This window comes from Zalophus californianus, chromosome 12, assembly GCF_009762305.2.
Source record: "Zalophus californianus isolate mZalCal1 chromosome 12, mZalCal1.pri.v2, whole genome shotgun sequence".
Taxonomy (NCBI): Eukaryota; Metazoa; Chordata; class Mammalia; order Carnivora; family Otariidae; genus Zalophus; species Zalophus californianus.
This window is the reverse complement of record NC_045606.1, coordinates 9,438,807-9,455,543: the sequence shown is the minus strand read 5'-3', so window position 1 is coordinate 9,455,543 and position 16,737 is coordinate 9,438,807. Positions and strand designations below refer to the sequence as shown.

Below are 16,737 nucleotides of genomic sequence, written 5' to 3'. Positions count from 1 at the left end.
CTCTTGTGTACATTCAGGAAAAAAATAACAGATAAAGATCAAAGACCTAAACCAGGGTGACATCAGCGTCACTGCAGCATTAGGATTAGGCATCCCTTGTTTTTGTCCTCCCTTTAACAAAAATTAGGCATCCATCCACAAACAGAAGTGCTTTTGTGTGAGCTGTGGAACCCAGCACCTTACACCAAGGGACCCGTGGGAGGTCTCGCCCACCAGTCTATCAGGTAATAAGCAGAGATTTTGGTACTGGCTGTGGAACCTACAGGAGACTGGGAACTAGTTGTCGCCCCCAACCCCCAAGCTGTGATCTGAGAGTGCATGCAGAACCCCAAGTTGAGCAATCACTTTCAGATCAGAAAACCTTTGGAGAAGTCCAGATTTTCAGAGGAAATGTTCCAACAGTCCATTAGAGGAAAAAAAATGAGTTTGTATGCATTAAATTGGGAAAGAGCTTGTCTTTATCAGCATTACTGCTTCCCAAAGGTGGAACAGTATAGGACTAAATATATGGCCCATGTTTTCTCCCACAGGGAAAAGGGAGAGACCTTGAGTGAATGCCCAGTTTTCAAATCTGTGCAGGACTCTGCTGAAGAGACTCATTCTTCTTTCGTGGCATTCAGAGCATTACTGAGAGAGCTCTATGACTGGGGAGAAAAGGAAAATTGGGGCAATAGCATATAAGATTCCCAGAGGAGAGCGCATGAAATGGATACAGTTCCTGCAAATGTGTTCTGGACTCAGACGCAGGTTAATGAAAAATCAGGTTAATGAAAAATCAAGGATACATGACATACCCAAAAGATCACAATAATCTTCCACTAACCAAACCCAAAGACATGAAAATATATGATTTATCCAATAAAGAATTCAAAATAGCTGTCTTAAGGAAACTCAGTGAGCTACAAGGAAATACAGAAAGGGCTCCTGGGTGGCTCAGTCATTAAGCATCTGCCTTTGGCTCAGGTCATGATCCCAGGGTCCTGGGATCGAGCCCCGCATCGGGCTCCATGCTCTGCGGGAAGCCTGCTTCTTCCTCTCCCGCTCCCTCTGCTTGTGTTCTCTCTCTCTGTCAAATGAATAAATAAAAATCTTCAAAAAATAAAAATAAAAACAAAAAAAAAAGAAAATACAGAAAGAAAATTTAATGAAATCAGAAAAAGAACACATGACCAAAATGAGAAATTTAACAAAGAGATGGGAATCATAGACAAGAATCAAAGATAAATTCTAGAGCTGAAGAATTTAATGAAATAGAAAACACAGCAAAGGGTAGACCAAACAGAAGATAAAATCACTGAGAAGATAGGAACTTCAAAACAACCCAGCCTGAAGACAAAAAAGAAAAAAACAGTAAAAAGATTTAAGAAAACCTATGTGATCTACAGGACACCTTCAAAACAAAACAACAATATCTGCATCAGTTCCACAAAGGGGGCACAACCTTATTTAAAGAAATGATAGCAGAGAACTTCCCAAACCTCTTAAAAGATCTGGACATAATAAATAGATCACCCCATTATTTTAATCTGAAATGTCCCTGTCTAAGACACACTATAATAAAACTAGCAAAAATCAAACTGTAGGAGTGCTGACAACACTGACTCGATCTTTGGCCCTCCATCTTGTTCTTCATGTTCACTTGATGACCTCTGTTGAAGCTACATGTTCTGGGCCCCGGAAGATTAACATACATACCTTAGAAATGCCCATCAAGGCCAGGATGGGGGGAGGCTTGCTTTGACCTCCCATGAATCTGTTAGAGATAACATAGTCTCACCCCTTCCTGATGCACAGGTGGTGCCATAAGATGTAATTAAAGATTAACTGCCAATTAGATACAGGCAAGCCCTTTGAAATGCAGGCAAACCCTCCGTGATCTCACTACAATGCCCTTCTGTGTGTCCCCTCCCTCTATAAAATCTCTGGACTAATGTCTGGGTCATTCTCCACCCGATCCCCCAACAGTAAGTTCCCCTGAATAAAGCACTGTAAACTGTATGAAGTCGCCTGCTTTGCTTCCCAGTCTCAAAGTCCCTTCTCCACTTGGGGGATGATGTAGGAAAGACGTCAGGGTTCAAAGCCGACGGCCAAGAAAGAATTCTTGAGACATCTTTGGTGTAAAAAGGTGATTTTGTTAAAGCCGGGGACAGGACCTGTGGGCAGAAAGAGCTGCAAAGAGGTCGTGAGGGATGGCAATTATATACCCACAAGTTGGGAGGAGCTTTAGGGATAGTGTAAGTCTCTAAGGAAGTTTGAAAACAAGGTTTTCAGGACCTTGAAGGGACTTAGCCATTGTTGGGAAAAGGTCATTTATTACCGTTTAATAAAATCTTAGTCCTGAGACCCTTCAGATGGGTCATATGCTTGGGGGATGATTGCCAACACATATCTTGCAGGGTTTAGAGAGAAAGGAAAGTTTCTGAAGGAATTTTTATACGTTAAAGCAGACTTATGCGGGGCAGGGGGTTGGGCTAAGTGGGCCTTCTGCCCTTAGCAAGGTGTTGACATTGAGGCTGTGGAGTCCCTGGAGAAATTGTCACTCTGCCTGTTTCAAGGACTTGTCCATGGGCTGTGAGTAATAAGGAAATTTAATAATTTCTTTTCTTTTCTTCTGTCTCTGTTTCCCACATCAGGGATACTTTACTGTCCTTCTCCTACCTTCTAACACAACACAAAGAGAGAAACCTAAAGATATCAAGAGAAAAGATTATAGATAACCTACAAAGGAACCTCCGATGGGGTTTCTCAGCAGAAATCTTACAGTCTAGGAGAGACTAGGATCATATATTCAAAGTGCTGGAATTCTGAGACATGATTACTGGGCACAGGTTTATCTACTCTTGGCTTCTTATTACCAAGGAACTAAAGATATCTGGGTCCATTGGTAAACAGGTTTGCCACACTGAAAAATCTACTATGAGGAAGAATATACTTCTAGAATTGTGAAATGTATTCATAAAATAGCCAATTCACAGAATGCTTGTGGAACAGACAATCCGTAATTGTTTACTCCTTAGTTTTCACTAGAAATTAAGGTCCCTAAGGGTTAAGAATTCTAAACAATACATGCCATTAAAACTGATAGAAATAACAAGACTAAAAGGAAACAACTGTTATTAAAAGGCTAAGAAAAAGTAGAGTTGTTTTGGATAAGGAAAGATATGAAGAACATATTTTTTGTTAAAGAAAAAAAGTGTAAAGGCGGAGCAAGATGGCAGAGGAGTAGGAGACCTAGATTTCGTCTGGTCTCAGGAATTCAGCTGAATAGGGATCAAACCATTCTGAACACCTACGAACTCAACAGGAGATCGAAGAGGAGAGTAGCAACAACTCTCTGAACAGAGAAGCGACCACTTACTGGAAGGTAGGACGTGCGGAGAAGTGAATCGGAGGCGATATTCGGGAGGATAGACGGCGGGGGAGGGGGCCTCCGTCGGCCGCTTCTGGCAAGTGCTAGAGCCGCGGAGCACAAAATCGGACCTTTTAGAAGTCGGCTCCGCGGAGGGACGTCACTCCAGTGGCTAAGCAGGGGGTGGAATCCTCGCGGGACAGCGTGGTCCCAGGACACTCGGGGTCACAGAAAGACCGGGGGTGCCCGAGTGCGGCAGAGCTCCCAGGGATCGGAGCAGGGAAGCCGGCTGCAGAGACGGAGCCAAGGCGCGGGCTCTCAGCTCGGGGTGGCCATAAACTGTGATCGGTGACAGTTGGGCCACTGCTCCTCCAGCAGGGACCCAACAAGCGGCAGAGCTGGGGAGACTCCCCTTCCTCCCCCGGGAGGAGCGGCGCGGGAGCGCACCGCAGGGATCTGCTGGGTTTGGAGACTCCACACGGGGTCGGGTGCCAGAGATAGAAACGCTCGGTCACAGGCCGGGTGAGCACGGAGTGCGGCCAGAGACCGGGGACACGGGAGTGACTGCTTTTCTCTGGGGGCACACTGAGGAGCGGGGCCCCGAGTTCTCAGCTCCTCCAGGCAGAGATTGGGAGGCCACCATTTTTGCCCTGGTCCTCCAAAGCTGTACCAAGAGCTTGCAGGGAACAAAAGCTCCTGAGAGCAAACCGGAGTAGCTTCCTTAGCCCGGAAGGACAAGGGCAGGGCAATTCAGCCTCCGGCAAAGACATTTGGAAACCACAGCAACAGGCCCCTCCCCCAGAAGATCACCACGAACAGCCAGCAAGCCAAGACCAAGTTTACCGATCAAGGAGAACGGGAGAACTCCAGTGCTAGGGGAATACTGCACATAGAATTCATGGCTTTTTTTTTTTTTACCATGATTCATTAGTTCATCAAAGTTAATTTTTGTTAACTGTTTTTTTTTATTTTTCTTTTCCCTTTTTCAACCAACATCTTATCAATCCCTTTTAAAAAAAAATTTTTTTTTTATTTTTCATTTTTAGAATCATATTTTATCCCTTCATAGTAGTTACCCTTATTTTTGGCATATATATATAAGTTGTTCCCTCTTTAAAATTTTGAGATACAGTTTCTTCTAACAAATCAAAATATACCCTAAATCACTAGTGTATGGCTTTGTTCTAGTCTCCTGCCTGATCAAATTCTCTCCCTTTTTCCTTTTTTTTTTCTTAAATCTTCTTTCTTTTTTCAAACAACTTATCTTACCAAGTCCTTTTATAAAATCTTTTATAATTTTCATCTTTACAGTCATCTTCCATCCCTTCATTGTATAAACCCTTATTTTGTACATATATGTCTTTCTTCCTTTAAATTTTAGGAGGCACTTTTTTCTAACAGACCAAAATACGCCCAAAATCTAGTGTGTGGCACTGATCTCTGCACTAGCCTGATCATATTTGATCATATTCTGCTTTTTTTGTTTTGTTCTGTTTTTGTTTTTATTTTTTTCTTTTTTTTTTTCTCTTTCTTTTTTCTTTCTTTCCCTTTCTTTTCCCCTGGTTTCAGGTCTTTTCTGATTTGTATACAGTATATTTGCTGGGGACGTTGTAAACATGTTAGCATTTTGTTCTCTCATTCATCTAGTCTCCTCTGCACAAAATGACAAGACAAAAAAATCACCTCAGCGAAAAGAACGAGAGGTAGTACCGTCAGCCAGGGACCTACTCAATACGGACATTAGTACGATGTCGGACCTAGAGTTCAGAATCATGACTTTAAAGATACTAGCTGGGCTTGAAAAAAGTGTGGAAGTTATTAGAGAAACCCTTTCTGGAGAAATAAAAGAACTAAAATCTAACCAAGTCGAAATCAAAAAGGCTATTGATGAGGTGCAATAAAAAATGGGGGCACTAAATGCTAGGATAAATGAGGCAGAAGAGAGAATCAGTGATAAAGAAGGCCAAATGATGGAAAATAAAGAGGCTGAGAAAAAGAGAGAGAAACAACTACAGGATAACGAGGGCAGAATTCGAGAGATAAGTTATACGATAAGACGAAACAACATTAGAATAATTGGGATCCCAGAAAAAGGAGAGAGAGAGAGGGGCAGAAGGTATATTGGAGCAAATAATAGCAGAGAACTTCCCTAATGTGAGGAAGGAAACAGGCACCAAAATCCAGGAGGCACAGAGAACCCCTCTCAAAATCAATAATAATAGGTCAACACCCCGACATCTAATAGTAAAACTTACGAGTCTCAGAGACAAAGAGAAAATGCTGAAAGCAGCTCTGGAGAAGAGATATGTAACCTACAATGGTAGAAACATTAGATTGGCAACAGACCTATCCACAGAGACCTGACAGGCCAGAAAGGACTGGCAAGATATCTTCAGAGCACTAAACGAGAAAAATATGCAGCCAAGAATACTATATCCAGCTAGGCTATCATTGAAAATAGAAGGAGAGATTAAAATCTTCCAGAACAACCAAAAACTAAAGGAATTTGCAAACACGAAACCAGCCCTCCAAGAAATATTGAAAGGGGTCCTCTAAGCAAAGAGAGAGAGCCTAAAAGCAGCAAAGATCAGAAAGGAACACAGACAACATACAGTTAACAGTCACCTTACAGGCAATACAATGGCACTAAATTCATATCTTTCAATAGTTACCTTGAATGTAAATGGGCTAAATGCCCCAATCAAAAGACACAGGATATCAGATTGGATTAAAAAACAAGACCCATCAATATGCTGTCTGCAAGAGACTCATTTTAGACCCAAAGACACCCCCACATTGAAAGTGAGGGGGTGGAAAACCATTCACTATGCTAATGGACACCAAAAGAAAGCTGGGGTGGCAATCCTTATATCAGACAAACTAGATTTTAAAACAAAGACTGTAATAAGAGATGAAGAAGGACACTATATCATACTTAAAGGGTCTATCCAACAAGAAGATCTAACAATTATAAATATCTATGCCCCGAACATGGGAGCAGCCAATTATATTAATTATTAATTAATTACAAATTAATAACAATTAATTATAAAGCAATTAATAACAAAAGCAAAGAAACACATTGACAACAATACAATAATAGTGGGGGACTTTAACACCCCCGTGACTGAAATGGACAGATCATCTAAGCAAAAGATGAACAAGGAAATAAAGACTTTAAATGACACACTGGACCAAATGGACTTCACAGACATATTCAGAACATTCCATCCCAAAGCAACGGAATACAAATTCTTCTCTAGTGCCCATGGAACATTTTCCAGAATTGATCACATCCTAGGTCACAAATCAGGTCTCAACCGGTACCAAAAGATTGGGATCATTCCCTGCATATTTTCAGTCCACAGTGCTTTGAAACTAGAACTCAATCACAAGAGGAACGTCGGAAAGAACTCAAATACATGGAGGCTAAAGAGCATCCTACTAAAGAATGAATGGGTCAACCAGGAAATTAAAGAAGAATTAAAAAAATTCATGGAAACCAATGCAAATGAAAACACAACTGTTCAAAATCTTTGGGATACAGCAAAGGCAGTCCTGAGAGGAAAGTATATAGCAATACAAGCCTTTCTCAAGAAACAAGAAAGGTCTCAAATACACAACCTAACCCTACACCTAAAGGAGCTGGAGAAAGAACAGCAAATAAAGCCTAAACCCAGCAGGAGAAAAGTAATAAAGATCAGAGCAGAAATCAATGAACTAGAAACCAAAAGAACAGTAGAACAGATCAACGAAACTAGGAGCTGGTTCTTTGAAAGAATGAACAAGATTAATAAACCCCTGGCCAGACTTATCAAAAAGAAAAGAGAAATGACCCAAATCAACAAAATCATGAATGAAAGAGGAGAGACCACAACCAACACCAAAGACATACAAACAATTATAAGAACATATTACGAGCAACTCTATGCCAGCAAATTAGATAACCTGGAAGAAATGGGTGCATTCCTAGAGATGTATCAACTACCAAAATTGAACCAGGAAGAAATAGAAAACCTGAACAGACCTATAACCACTAAGGAAATTGAAGCAGTCATCAAAAATCTCCCAAGAAACAAAAGCCCAGGGCCAGATGGCTTCCCAGGGGAGTTCTATCAGACATTTAAAGAAGAATTAATACCTATTCTCCTGAAACTGTTCCAAAAAATAGAAATGGAAGGAAAACTTCCAAACTCATTTTATGAGGCCAGCATTACCTTGATCCCAAAACCAGACAAAGACCCCATCAAAAAGGAGAATTACAGACCAATATCCTTGATGAACATGGATGCAAAAATTCTCACCAAAATACTAGCCAATAGGATCCAACAGTACATTAAAAGGATTATTCACCAGGAGCAAGTGGGATTTATCCCTGGGCTGCAAGGCTGGTTCAACATCTGCAAATCAATCAACGTGATACAATACATTAACAAAAGAATGAACAAGAATCATATGATCCTCTCAATAGATGCAGAAAAAGCATTTGACAAAGTACAGCATCCTTTCTTGATCAAAACTCTTCAGAGTATAGGGTTAGAGGGTACATACCTCAATATCCTAAAAGCCATCTATGAAAAACCTACAGTGAATATCATTCTCAATGGGGAAAGGCTGAGAGCTTTTCCCCTAAGGTCAGGAACGCGGCAGGGATGTCCACTCTCACCACTGCTATTCAACATAGTATTAGAAGTCCTAGCCACAGCAATCAGACAACACACAGAAATCAAAGGCATCCAAATCGGCAAAGAGGAAGTCAAACTCTCACTCTTTGCAGATGATAGGATACTGTATGTGGAAAACCCAAAAGACTCCACCCCAAAACTGCTAGAACTCATACAGGAATTCAGTAAAGTAGCAGGATACAAAATCAATGCACAGAAATCAGTGGCATTCCCATACACCAACAACAAGACAGAAGAGAGACAAATCAAGGAGTCGATCCCATTTACAATTGCACCCAAAACCATTAGATACCTAGGAATAAATTTAACCAAGGAGGCAAAGGATCTGTACTCAGAAAACTATAAAATACTCATGAAAGAAATTGAAGAAGACACAAAGAAATGGAAAAACGTTCCATGCTCATGGACTGGAAGAACCAACATTGTGAAGATGTCAATGCTACCTAGAGCAATCTACACATTCAATGCAATCCCCATCAAAATACCATCCACTTTTTTCAAAGAAATGGAACAAATAATCCTAAAATTTGTATGGAACTAGAAGAGACCCCGAATAGCCAGAGGAATATTGAAAAAGAAAAGCAAAGCTGGCGACATCACAATTCCGGACTTCCAGCTCTATTACAAAGCTGTCATCATCAAGACAGTATGGTACTGGCAGAAAAAGAGACACATAGATCAATGGAACAGAATCGAGAGCCCAGAAATGGACCCTCAACTCTATGGTCAACTCATCTTTGACAAAGGAGGAAAGAATGTCCAACGGAAAAAAGACAGTCTCTTCAACAAATGGTGTTGGGGAAATTGGACAGCCACATGCAGAAGAATGAAACTGGACCATTTCCTTACACCACACACAAAAATAGACTCCAAATGGTTGAAAGACCTAAACGTGAGACCGGAGTCCATCAAAATCCTAAAGGAGAGCACAGGTAGCAACCTCTTCGACCTCAGCCGCAGCAACTTCTTCCTAGAAACATCGCCAAAGGCACGGGAAGCCAGGGCAAAAATGAACTATTGGGATTTCATCAAGATAAAAAGCTTTTGCACAGCAAAAGAAACAGTCCACAAAACCAAAAGACAACCGACAGAATGGGAGAAAATATTTGCAAATGACATATCAGATAAAGGGCTAGTATTCAAAATCTATAAAGAACTTATCAAACTCAACACCCAAAGAACAAATAATCCAATCAAGAAATGGGCAGAAGACATGAACAGACATTTTTCCAAAGAAGACATCCAAATGGCCAACAGGCACATGAAAAAGTGCTCAACATCGCTCGGCATCAGGGAAATCCAAATCAAAGCCTCAATGAGATACCACCTCACACCCGTCAGAATGGCTAAAATTGACAAGTCAGGGAAGGACAGATGTTGGCGGGGATGTGGAGAAAGGGGAACCCTCCTACACTGTTGGTGGGAATGCAAGCTGGTGCAACCCCTCTGGAAAACAGTATGGAGGTTCCTCAAACAGTTGAAAATAGAGCTACCATTCGATCCAGCAATTGCACTACTGGGTATTTACCCCAAAGATACAAATGTAGGGACCCGAAGGGGTACGTGTACCCCAATGTTTATAGCAGCAATGTCCACAATAGCCAAACTGTGGAAAGAGCCAAAATGTCCATCGACAGATGAATGGATAAAGAAGATGTGGTATATATACACAATGGAATATTATGCAGCCATCAAAAGGAATGAGATCTTGCCATTTGCAACGACGTGGATGGAACTGGAGGGTGTTATGCTTAGTGAAATAAGTCAATCAAAGAAAGACATGTATCATATGACCTCACTGATATGAGGAATTCTTAATCTCAGGAAACAATCTGAGGGTTGCTGGAGTGGTGGGGCGTGGGAGGGATGGGGTGGCTGGGTGGTAGACATTGGGGAGGGTATGTGCTACGGTGAGCGCTGTGAATTGTGCAAGACTGTTGAATCACAGATCTGTACTTCTGAAACAAATAACGCAACATATTTTAAGAAAAAAGAAAAAGCAGAAGATAGCAGGAGAGGAAGAATGAAGGGGAGTAAGTTGGAGGGGGAGACAAACCATGGGAGATGATGGACTCTGAAAAACAAACTGAGGGTTCTAGAGGGGAGGAGGGTAGGGGGATGGGTTAGCCTGGTGATGGGTATTAAGGAGGGCACATTCTGCATGGAGCACTGGGTGTTATGAACAAACAATGAATCATGGAACACTACATCAAAAACTAATGATGTAATATATGGTGATTAACATAACAATAAAAAAATTTTTTAAAAAAAGAAAAAAAGTGTAACTGTGTCCTAGAGTAAAATGACTGGTTGTTCCAGGATAAGAAAGAGGTAAAACCTGAATGGATGGGAAGGTTGTAGAAAAGGAGTCTTGGGAAAGGAATTTTCTGCGTGAGCAAGCAGGCTAAGACTGGAATGAATTTAAGTTTTTAAAGAATGAGTCTAAATATCACAAGTACACATGCAAAATTAGAATTCGGTCTTCTCCCTGTTAAAAGGACAAACTTTTCTTGAAATATTGGTCTATAGAGAGGCTGTGAAAGGTTTGTCTTTACTTTTTAAGTAATGTGCCCAGAAAGCAAAGATTTTGTGTCTTATCAAAGTAATTTTCTGTGCTTAAGTGTCATCTGTATCAAGATTTTAATTACTTCGAAGGGAGTCTTCTATATTTCCGAGTTAAATTTTGTTCTCAACTATGTAACCTTTTGGATTTGCCTTTAAAATCTTGTGTTGCCACTTTGGTTATGTGAATCACTATTTCATAACGATCTACGATCCTATTTAGTCAAGTGCTCAAAATTTTTGACATTTTGACAACTTTCCAAAATCAAATTCTAAATGGTGTCTTTGCCATTATAACAACCTAGATTTCTCTGAGGGTCCCTGGAAAATCTCAAAGGATTTGTCTCTTACATTGTAAAAAATAGATGTAGAACGAAATACATTTATTTGGCATGTTAAATTACATGGGAAGCACTGACAAATAAGTGATGATAAACCTTCTTAGGGTATTAGGGCGCAAGAGGAGGCAACCCCAAGATGGGCCCCTTTGGCATAAACATTATTTTGAGTTAAAAGTAATCAAAACCCAGGGGTGGCTGAGTGGCTCAGATCACCATCCCAGGGCCCTGGGATGGAACCCCGCATTGGGCTTCCTGCTCAGCGGGGAATCTGCTTCTCCTTACCCCTCTGTCCCCACCCCCCACCCATGCTCTAAAATTAAACCTTTTTTTTTTTTTTAAAGTAATCAAAACCCAGCAGATGCAGGAAAAGCTCTCTGCCTCCCCCACAACTGCCTAAATTTACATTGTAAAGGAGAGCCTGTAACGGGAAGAAAGCTAGTAAAAAACACTCCCTTTTACCTAAGGAACTCATCTGCATAATATGGCAACCTTGTTTTCCCAAACACCCCCTTTCACCTCCTTGCTAATGGTCTTTCTCCCCCTTTGTGTCCTCAGACACCCCCCAACACACACGCGCCTCTCCTTAGCTCTTAAAAGCTTCCCGGTGCCTAATTGTCTTTGGAATCGCCTGTCTGTATGGATTCCCTATAAGTACACCTATTAAATTTGATTTTTTCCTGTTAATCTCTCTTACGTGGGTTTGATTCTAAGTCCAGCTAGAAGGACCACAGGGCAAAGGAAGATCTTCCTCCTCAACAGGTGTATGTGTATGGATATATGTTCCAATATGTCCAATTATCTTAAACTGTTTCACACCACAGAAATAACTACATTTCTTTATCAAATGAACTCTCATCACATCTTTAACCATGGCCATTTTTTAAGTGTTTTGTCATTTACAGTCATTGTTTTACTCTGATCCTTCTACAAATGTGCTTCATCTTCAGAGAGCTAGCTACACAATGGTAAAAACTCTGGCAAGTAGTCTAGAATACAGATTTCACCTAACTTTAAGATCAGAAAACTGAACTAGGTAAGAAATTCCAAAACTAATGAAAAAAAACTGGACTCGAGCAGAGCAAGAATTAACAACATGGGACTGAATGAACTGATGAAGATTATAATTTTTTCTTACAACTTTTTCTTTGAAGCGTTGCTGGTTCCTTTTTTTTTTTTTTCCCTCCAGATTTAAGAAACCTCTTTACTCTTACGCTACTTGTGACTTAAAGATACAAAATACATTGGGGAACCAGGGAGGGGAATTGGGACTTGGAACACTTAGGTCAGTGAAAAAAACAATAACCTAACTGGTAAACGTCTGCTTTTACCAAACATGAACAGTTATGCTGATATTCACGTCCTTTATTTTCACTTTTCCCCTGCGAAATGAACGTTTGTTCAAATACCCCGTTTCAAAGTCCTGGGCACTCAAACAAGACCAATCCGAATGACACTACTGTTTGTGAACAACGCTTTTGTTGTTGTTGTTCCTATGCCGTAAATCCCAAGGGCAGGGGACCAGGGGCCAGGCCTGATGATAAAATCGGTCTCAGGGAGACGAGGAACAGACTGTCAGGGGGTACGCTTGCAGCTCCAGAGGCTGGAGCGCGTGCGAGGGCCCCCGATAGAAAATAAATCTGCATGTCAACCGCCACTACAGCCCTGATATTCACTTCCACGTGCCAAGAAACAGAGGCTTCATCAATGTATTTCAAAGGCATGAGAGGCCAGGAGGCGCCGATCAAAAGGCAAGCTGTCAACAAAACAGAAATCCATAACCCTTCCTCCAGGACGCAGGGCTTGGTAACAGAACGTGCGCCCACAAACCGTTCTTCCCGATTCCCTCGAGCTCCCAGGTTGGGACTCGCGCGGCGCCCGGCGCGGAGAGGTGACGTAAGCGCGCCTTGGGGGCGGGGCGGGACGGGTGGACGCTACCATCGCCACCCCCCCCCCCCCAACCTGGCGCGGCCCAAGGCTCGGCCGGCGCCGACCGCCGACCGCCGACTCACCTTTCCGTCGTTGTGAAAAGGGAGGCCAAGCTCGTCGGTGGTGGGTGGGGGGCGAGTACAGCCCGTCTCCTCGGCCGCTCCGGCGGCGAACACCGCGGAGGCAGCGGCCTCGTAGTCCGGGAAGGGGTTGGTGAACGCCCGCTCCTCCATCTCTGCTTCCCCGCCCAGATGGAACTTCAGTCTCTTTGACATGGTCTCGCCCATCTCAGCCGCGCGCTCTTTCCCTACCCCTGGGGCCGCGCGGCACGGCGAGCGGGCGGGGACAAACCTCCTGGCGAGGCGCTTCGCTTCGAGCAACGCTCTGGGAGCCCGGGAGTGCTCCCGGCGCCCTCTCTCCGCGACCCTGCGCGGCGGGGGTCGACGGCTTTCTCTACGAAGGCTGCCAGCTGCGAGGACGAGCGGGGCTTCGGAGCGGGCGGGAGCCTCTCTGGGGGGGCCGGCCTCGCGGCGGGGCGCCGGCACATCTGGCGGCAGCTGTTGTGCTGCACGTGCTGCCCCCGCCCCGCCCGGACGCCGACTGGGCCGCCGATGCCCGGTGGCGCGGGCTCGGGTAAAGCTGCCCGGCGGGGAGCGAGCAGGCTCCGCGGGGGGCGCTCAGGCCGGAGCCTCCGCTGCGCTAGGCAGCTCAGAGTCCGCACACGCCTGGCCGCATCGCCCCTTCGCCGCCGCCGCCCGCTCTCAGGCTGCGGCCCCCGCGGGGACAGGGACCCGCGGCTTGCACAGCCGGTCCGCGGCGACGCGCACGGCAGGGGTCGGAGTCTCCGGGCTCTGGAATCGCTCCCGTGATCGCCGCGCCCGGCTCCTCTTCTGCGTCCGAGACCCTCTCCAGATTTTCAGAGAAAGCCGAAGGACCGCGCGTGGCGCTTCGCGCAGGAAAAACCTGTAGAGAATAATTCGCTGTCACTCAAAGTGTGTGCCGTTTGCAGACCAGGGAAAGCGCGTCCGTAGACGCGCCATCATCAGTCTGCATTTTCACCAGCCGACAGGTTCCGCGGATGTCCTCTGCCCCCGGTGCGCCAGCCACGCGAGCAGCAGCAGCTCTTTGATATTAAGGAAAACAAAATATCTAATAAAGAAAAGCATTTCAAAACAGCCTAAAACACTGCAAGGATAGTGTCTCCCCGGGGCGGGGGGGGGGGGGGGGGAAACAGTCCCTCCTATTCATCACAGTTGGGAGGGGGGTGTCTGGAGGAGGAGCCACAGGCCTTTTTTTTTTTTTTTCCTTTTCACGTTTTATTTCAGTCCCTTTGTTTGAATAAACATATCTTTGGTAACAGGAGGTAATGTTAAGCATACTTAATCATCTAAATATTTAATTGGCCTGAAAGGTTCCTCTTTCTTATTTGCCCCGGGAACATAACATGCATAGTAAAAGGACACAAATAAATCGTGCCATTTATGTAATCACAGTATGATCAACAACAGTCTTTGCTGGTTCTCTTTGTTCTTGTTGTCACTTTAATTATTTGGGACCAAATAGATGTAATGATTTCTCCTTGAGGAAAATATCTTATGCCCCCCCCACCCCCAATTAAATATTGATTGAATGCCAGATGATGCTAGGTGATGACGAATAGACATTAAAAAAGGTAATTTCTGCCCTTCGGGTTCCTACAGTTAGTGGGTGAAAAAGGTAAAGATTACAGCATAGGAAGAGAAAGTTGTTTTTTATTCTGGAACCAAGCAGGATGCTTTAGTATAACAAAAAGTGACGTGATAGAGGAAAACACAGTATCATATAGGAAGGGATCAATCCTCCTGCCTCTGGCCTGGCCCCCCACTACTGCCTGTACTATTGTCTCCCCCAACTGTTCATGTGAAACACCCCCTATGATGGGATGGCCACCAGCGATTACAGTGCAGGGGGACATCATTTTAAAGGGATTACTCAGCATAACTATGCTCAGAGTTCAAGGAAACAACTGTAAAACAGCGTGCCCATATAGCTGCATCCCTTGAGGGCCTGCTCCACTTTCTGCTTCATTTCCTTGTCCTGGGGTCCAACCTATCAGTGAAGGAAATTTTCTTACTGCTCCCAATTTTCATGCTTTCACCTGGAGGAAGTTTAATCCCCTAACTACTGATGTTCAGCTGCTTTAGGAACCATCCCTCTCCCACCTCAGGGACTTCACTAGACAAAATAACCCACAGCAGATGTTCACCAAAGCCTGTGTTACTTAGACTAGAACACCACTGGCAGGTGTGGCAGAAACAGCCAGGGCTGGCTTTGCTATGGTAAGTCTGGTGACCTTTGCTCTCTCCTCAAACCCATTCTCTGTGAAGTGAAGATCGTTTTTCTCATTCTTTAAAATTTGGTGGGTACCTGTGGACAGCTGTTGGCAAGTACACAAACTTACACGGAGGACAACCAATATTTTCAAAGACTGAAAAACGTAAAACCAATTTAAGGAGTTGGCATCTTTTCCTAAATACTGTCTGATCGGCAGGTCTGCTGTTAGTGGAAATTTCACTTACACTGTTTTGCTGAGGAGCGACAGATCTTTCTTCAACCTCCTGTTTCCTGGAGGCTCTTTAATACAGAAGACTGGGGATCCGTTCTGCTGCCCTTTCAAGCTGCAGGACCAATATCCTCTGGTAGCCACGCTAGTAGCACAAAGACTTGGGCCAGGGCCTTGAAATTACAACTTTTTATTCACTTAGGGCCAAACCAGATTCTTAGGGTGCCCTTCCCTACTCATCTATGTAAGTAAGGGGGGGACAGTACAAGGATTAATGTCAAAAACAAATACCTACGAGTGGTGAGGACAGTAGGCAATTCCTGACAAAGGAATCTAACTGGGAGAGGGGAACATCTGTGTTCACCTAGCTGAAATTAGGACACCACTCAAGGCTGGGCACTCTGAGAGGGTCCAGGGAGTGAGGCTTCCTCTTGTAGGAGATAGGTTTTCTTGAGAAAGTGAGTGGGGCTGCATGACAGGATCTTCCAGGTAGCATGAATGTTGGGAAAGGGGTGGGGTGAAGGAGCATCTCTTGAGTACATGTGAAGGCCTGAGGTTTTGTTTGTTTGCTTGTGTTTTGATTTATTAAATATCTTTTTGTTTATTCTTCATGTGTGTGTCAAATGGCAAGCTTCTAGATTTTTCTGTGTTCCTAAGCCACTGAGTGGGTCCTCCAGTCCTATCTGTGTTTGCCAGAGCTGCCCAAGCCTCCATGATGAAGACCTTTCCCTTGGGTAGTACAAGGGGAAGCCCCAGTAGGCAGACCACCAAATTCTCTTCTTACACAGCAATTCCCTTTTGAGATTGTCCTACACTTTGTCCATACATCAGGGTCCAGGTTGTTGGCTTGTTGGGGAGGAAACAGGCTAGCCCAGCGGTACAGAGGGGAGATTTGCTTTACCCCTATTCTCTGTTGATACATAAGATTGTTCCTTCCAACTGTAAGCCATATATGCTATACAGCTCTAATTTAAGACAAATTTGATCCTTTAAGCCAGCAACTGGTTCTCAAAGTATCATCAGGGACTTTTTGGGGGCAGCTGTAAGGCCAGGCTTGCTTGCTTGCTTGCTTGCTTGCTTGCTTGCTTTTTCTTTTTCTTTCTTTTTTTTTCTTTAATTTTGAGAGTAATTTAATATGTTAACATAAACATACCACTATATTCTAATGTCATTATTTGAAATATAAAGAAACAGATCCTCACAGAACTAAAATAACTCACAGACCGTGAGGTTGTTTTTTCCTTTTCCTTGTCTTTAAATTTAGACAAGTTTGTACCATGATGTAACAAATAAGGTAAATGCCATGAATACGAAAGCAGCAGTTTGCAATAT

The 16,737-nt window shown here is 43.6% G+C and overlaps 1 protein-coding gene across 2 annotated transcripts in view; it reads right to left on the bottom strand.

Moving 5' to 3' along the window:
* Nucleotides 1–13,308, bottom strand: part of LANCL2 (LanC like 2) — a 57,746-nt gene extending 44,438 nt beyond the window's left edge. For both annotated transcript variants that reach the window (XM_027573797.2, XM_027573798.2), the window contains exon 1: nucleotides 12,947–13,308. In XM_027573797.2, the coding sequence (XP_027429598.1) occupies nucleotides 12,947–13,150 (204 nt within the window). In that variant the 5' untranslated portion in view covers nucleotides 13,151–13,308. The remainder of the gene's footprint in view (nucleotides 1–12,946) is intronic.
* Between the last annotated feature and the right edge of the window lie 3,429 nt (nucleotides 13,309–16,737).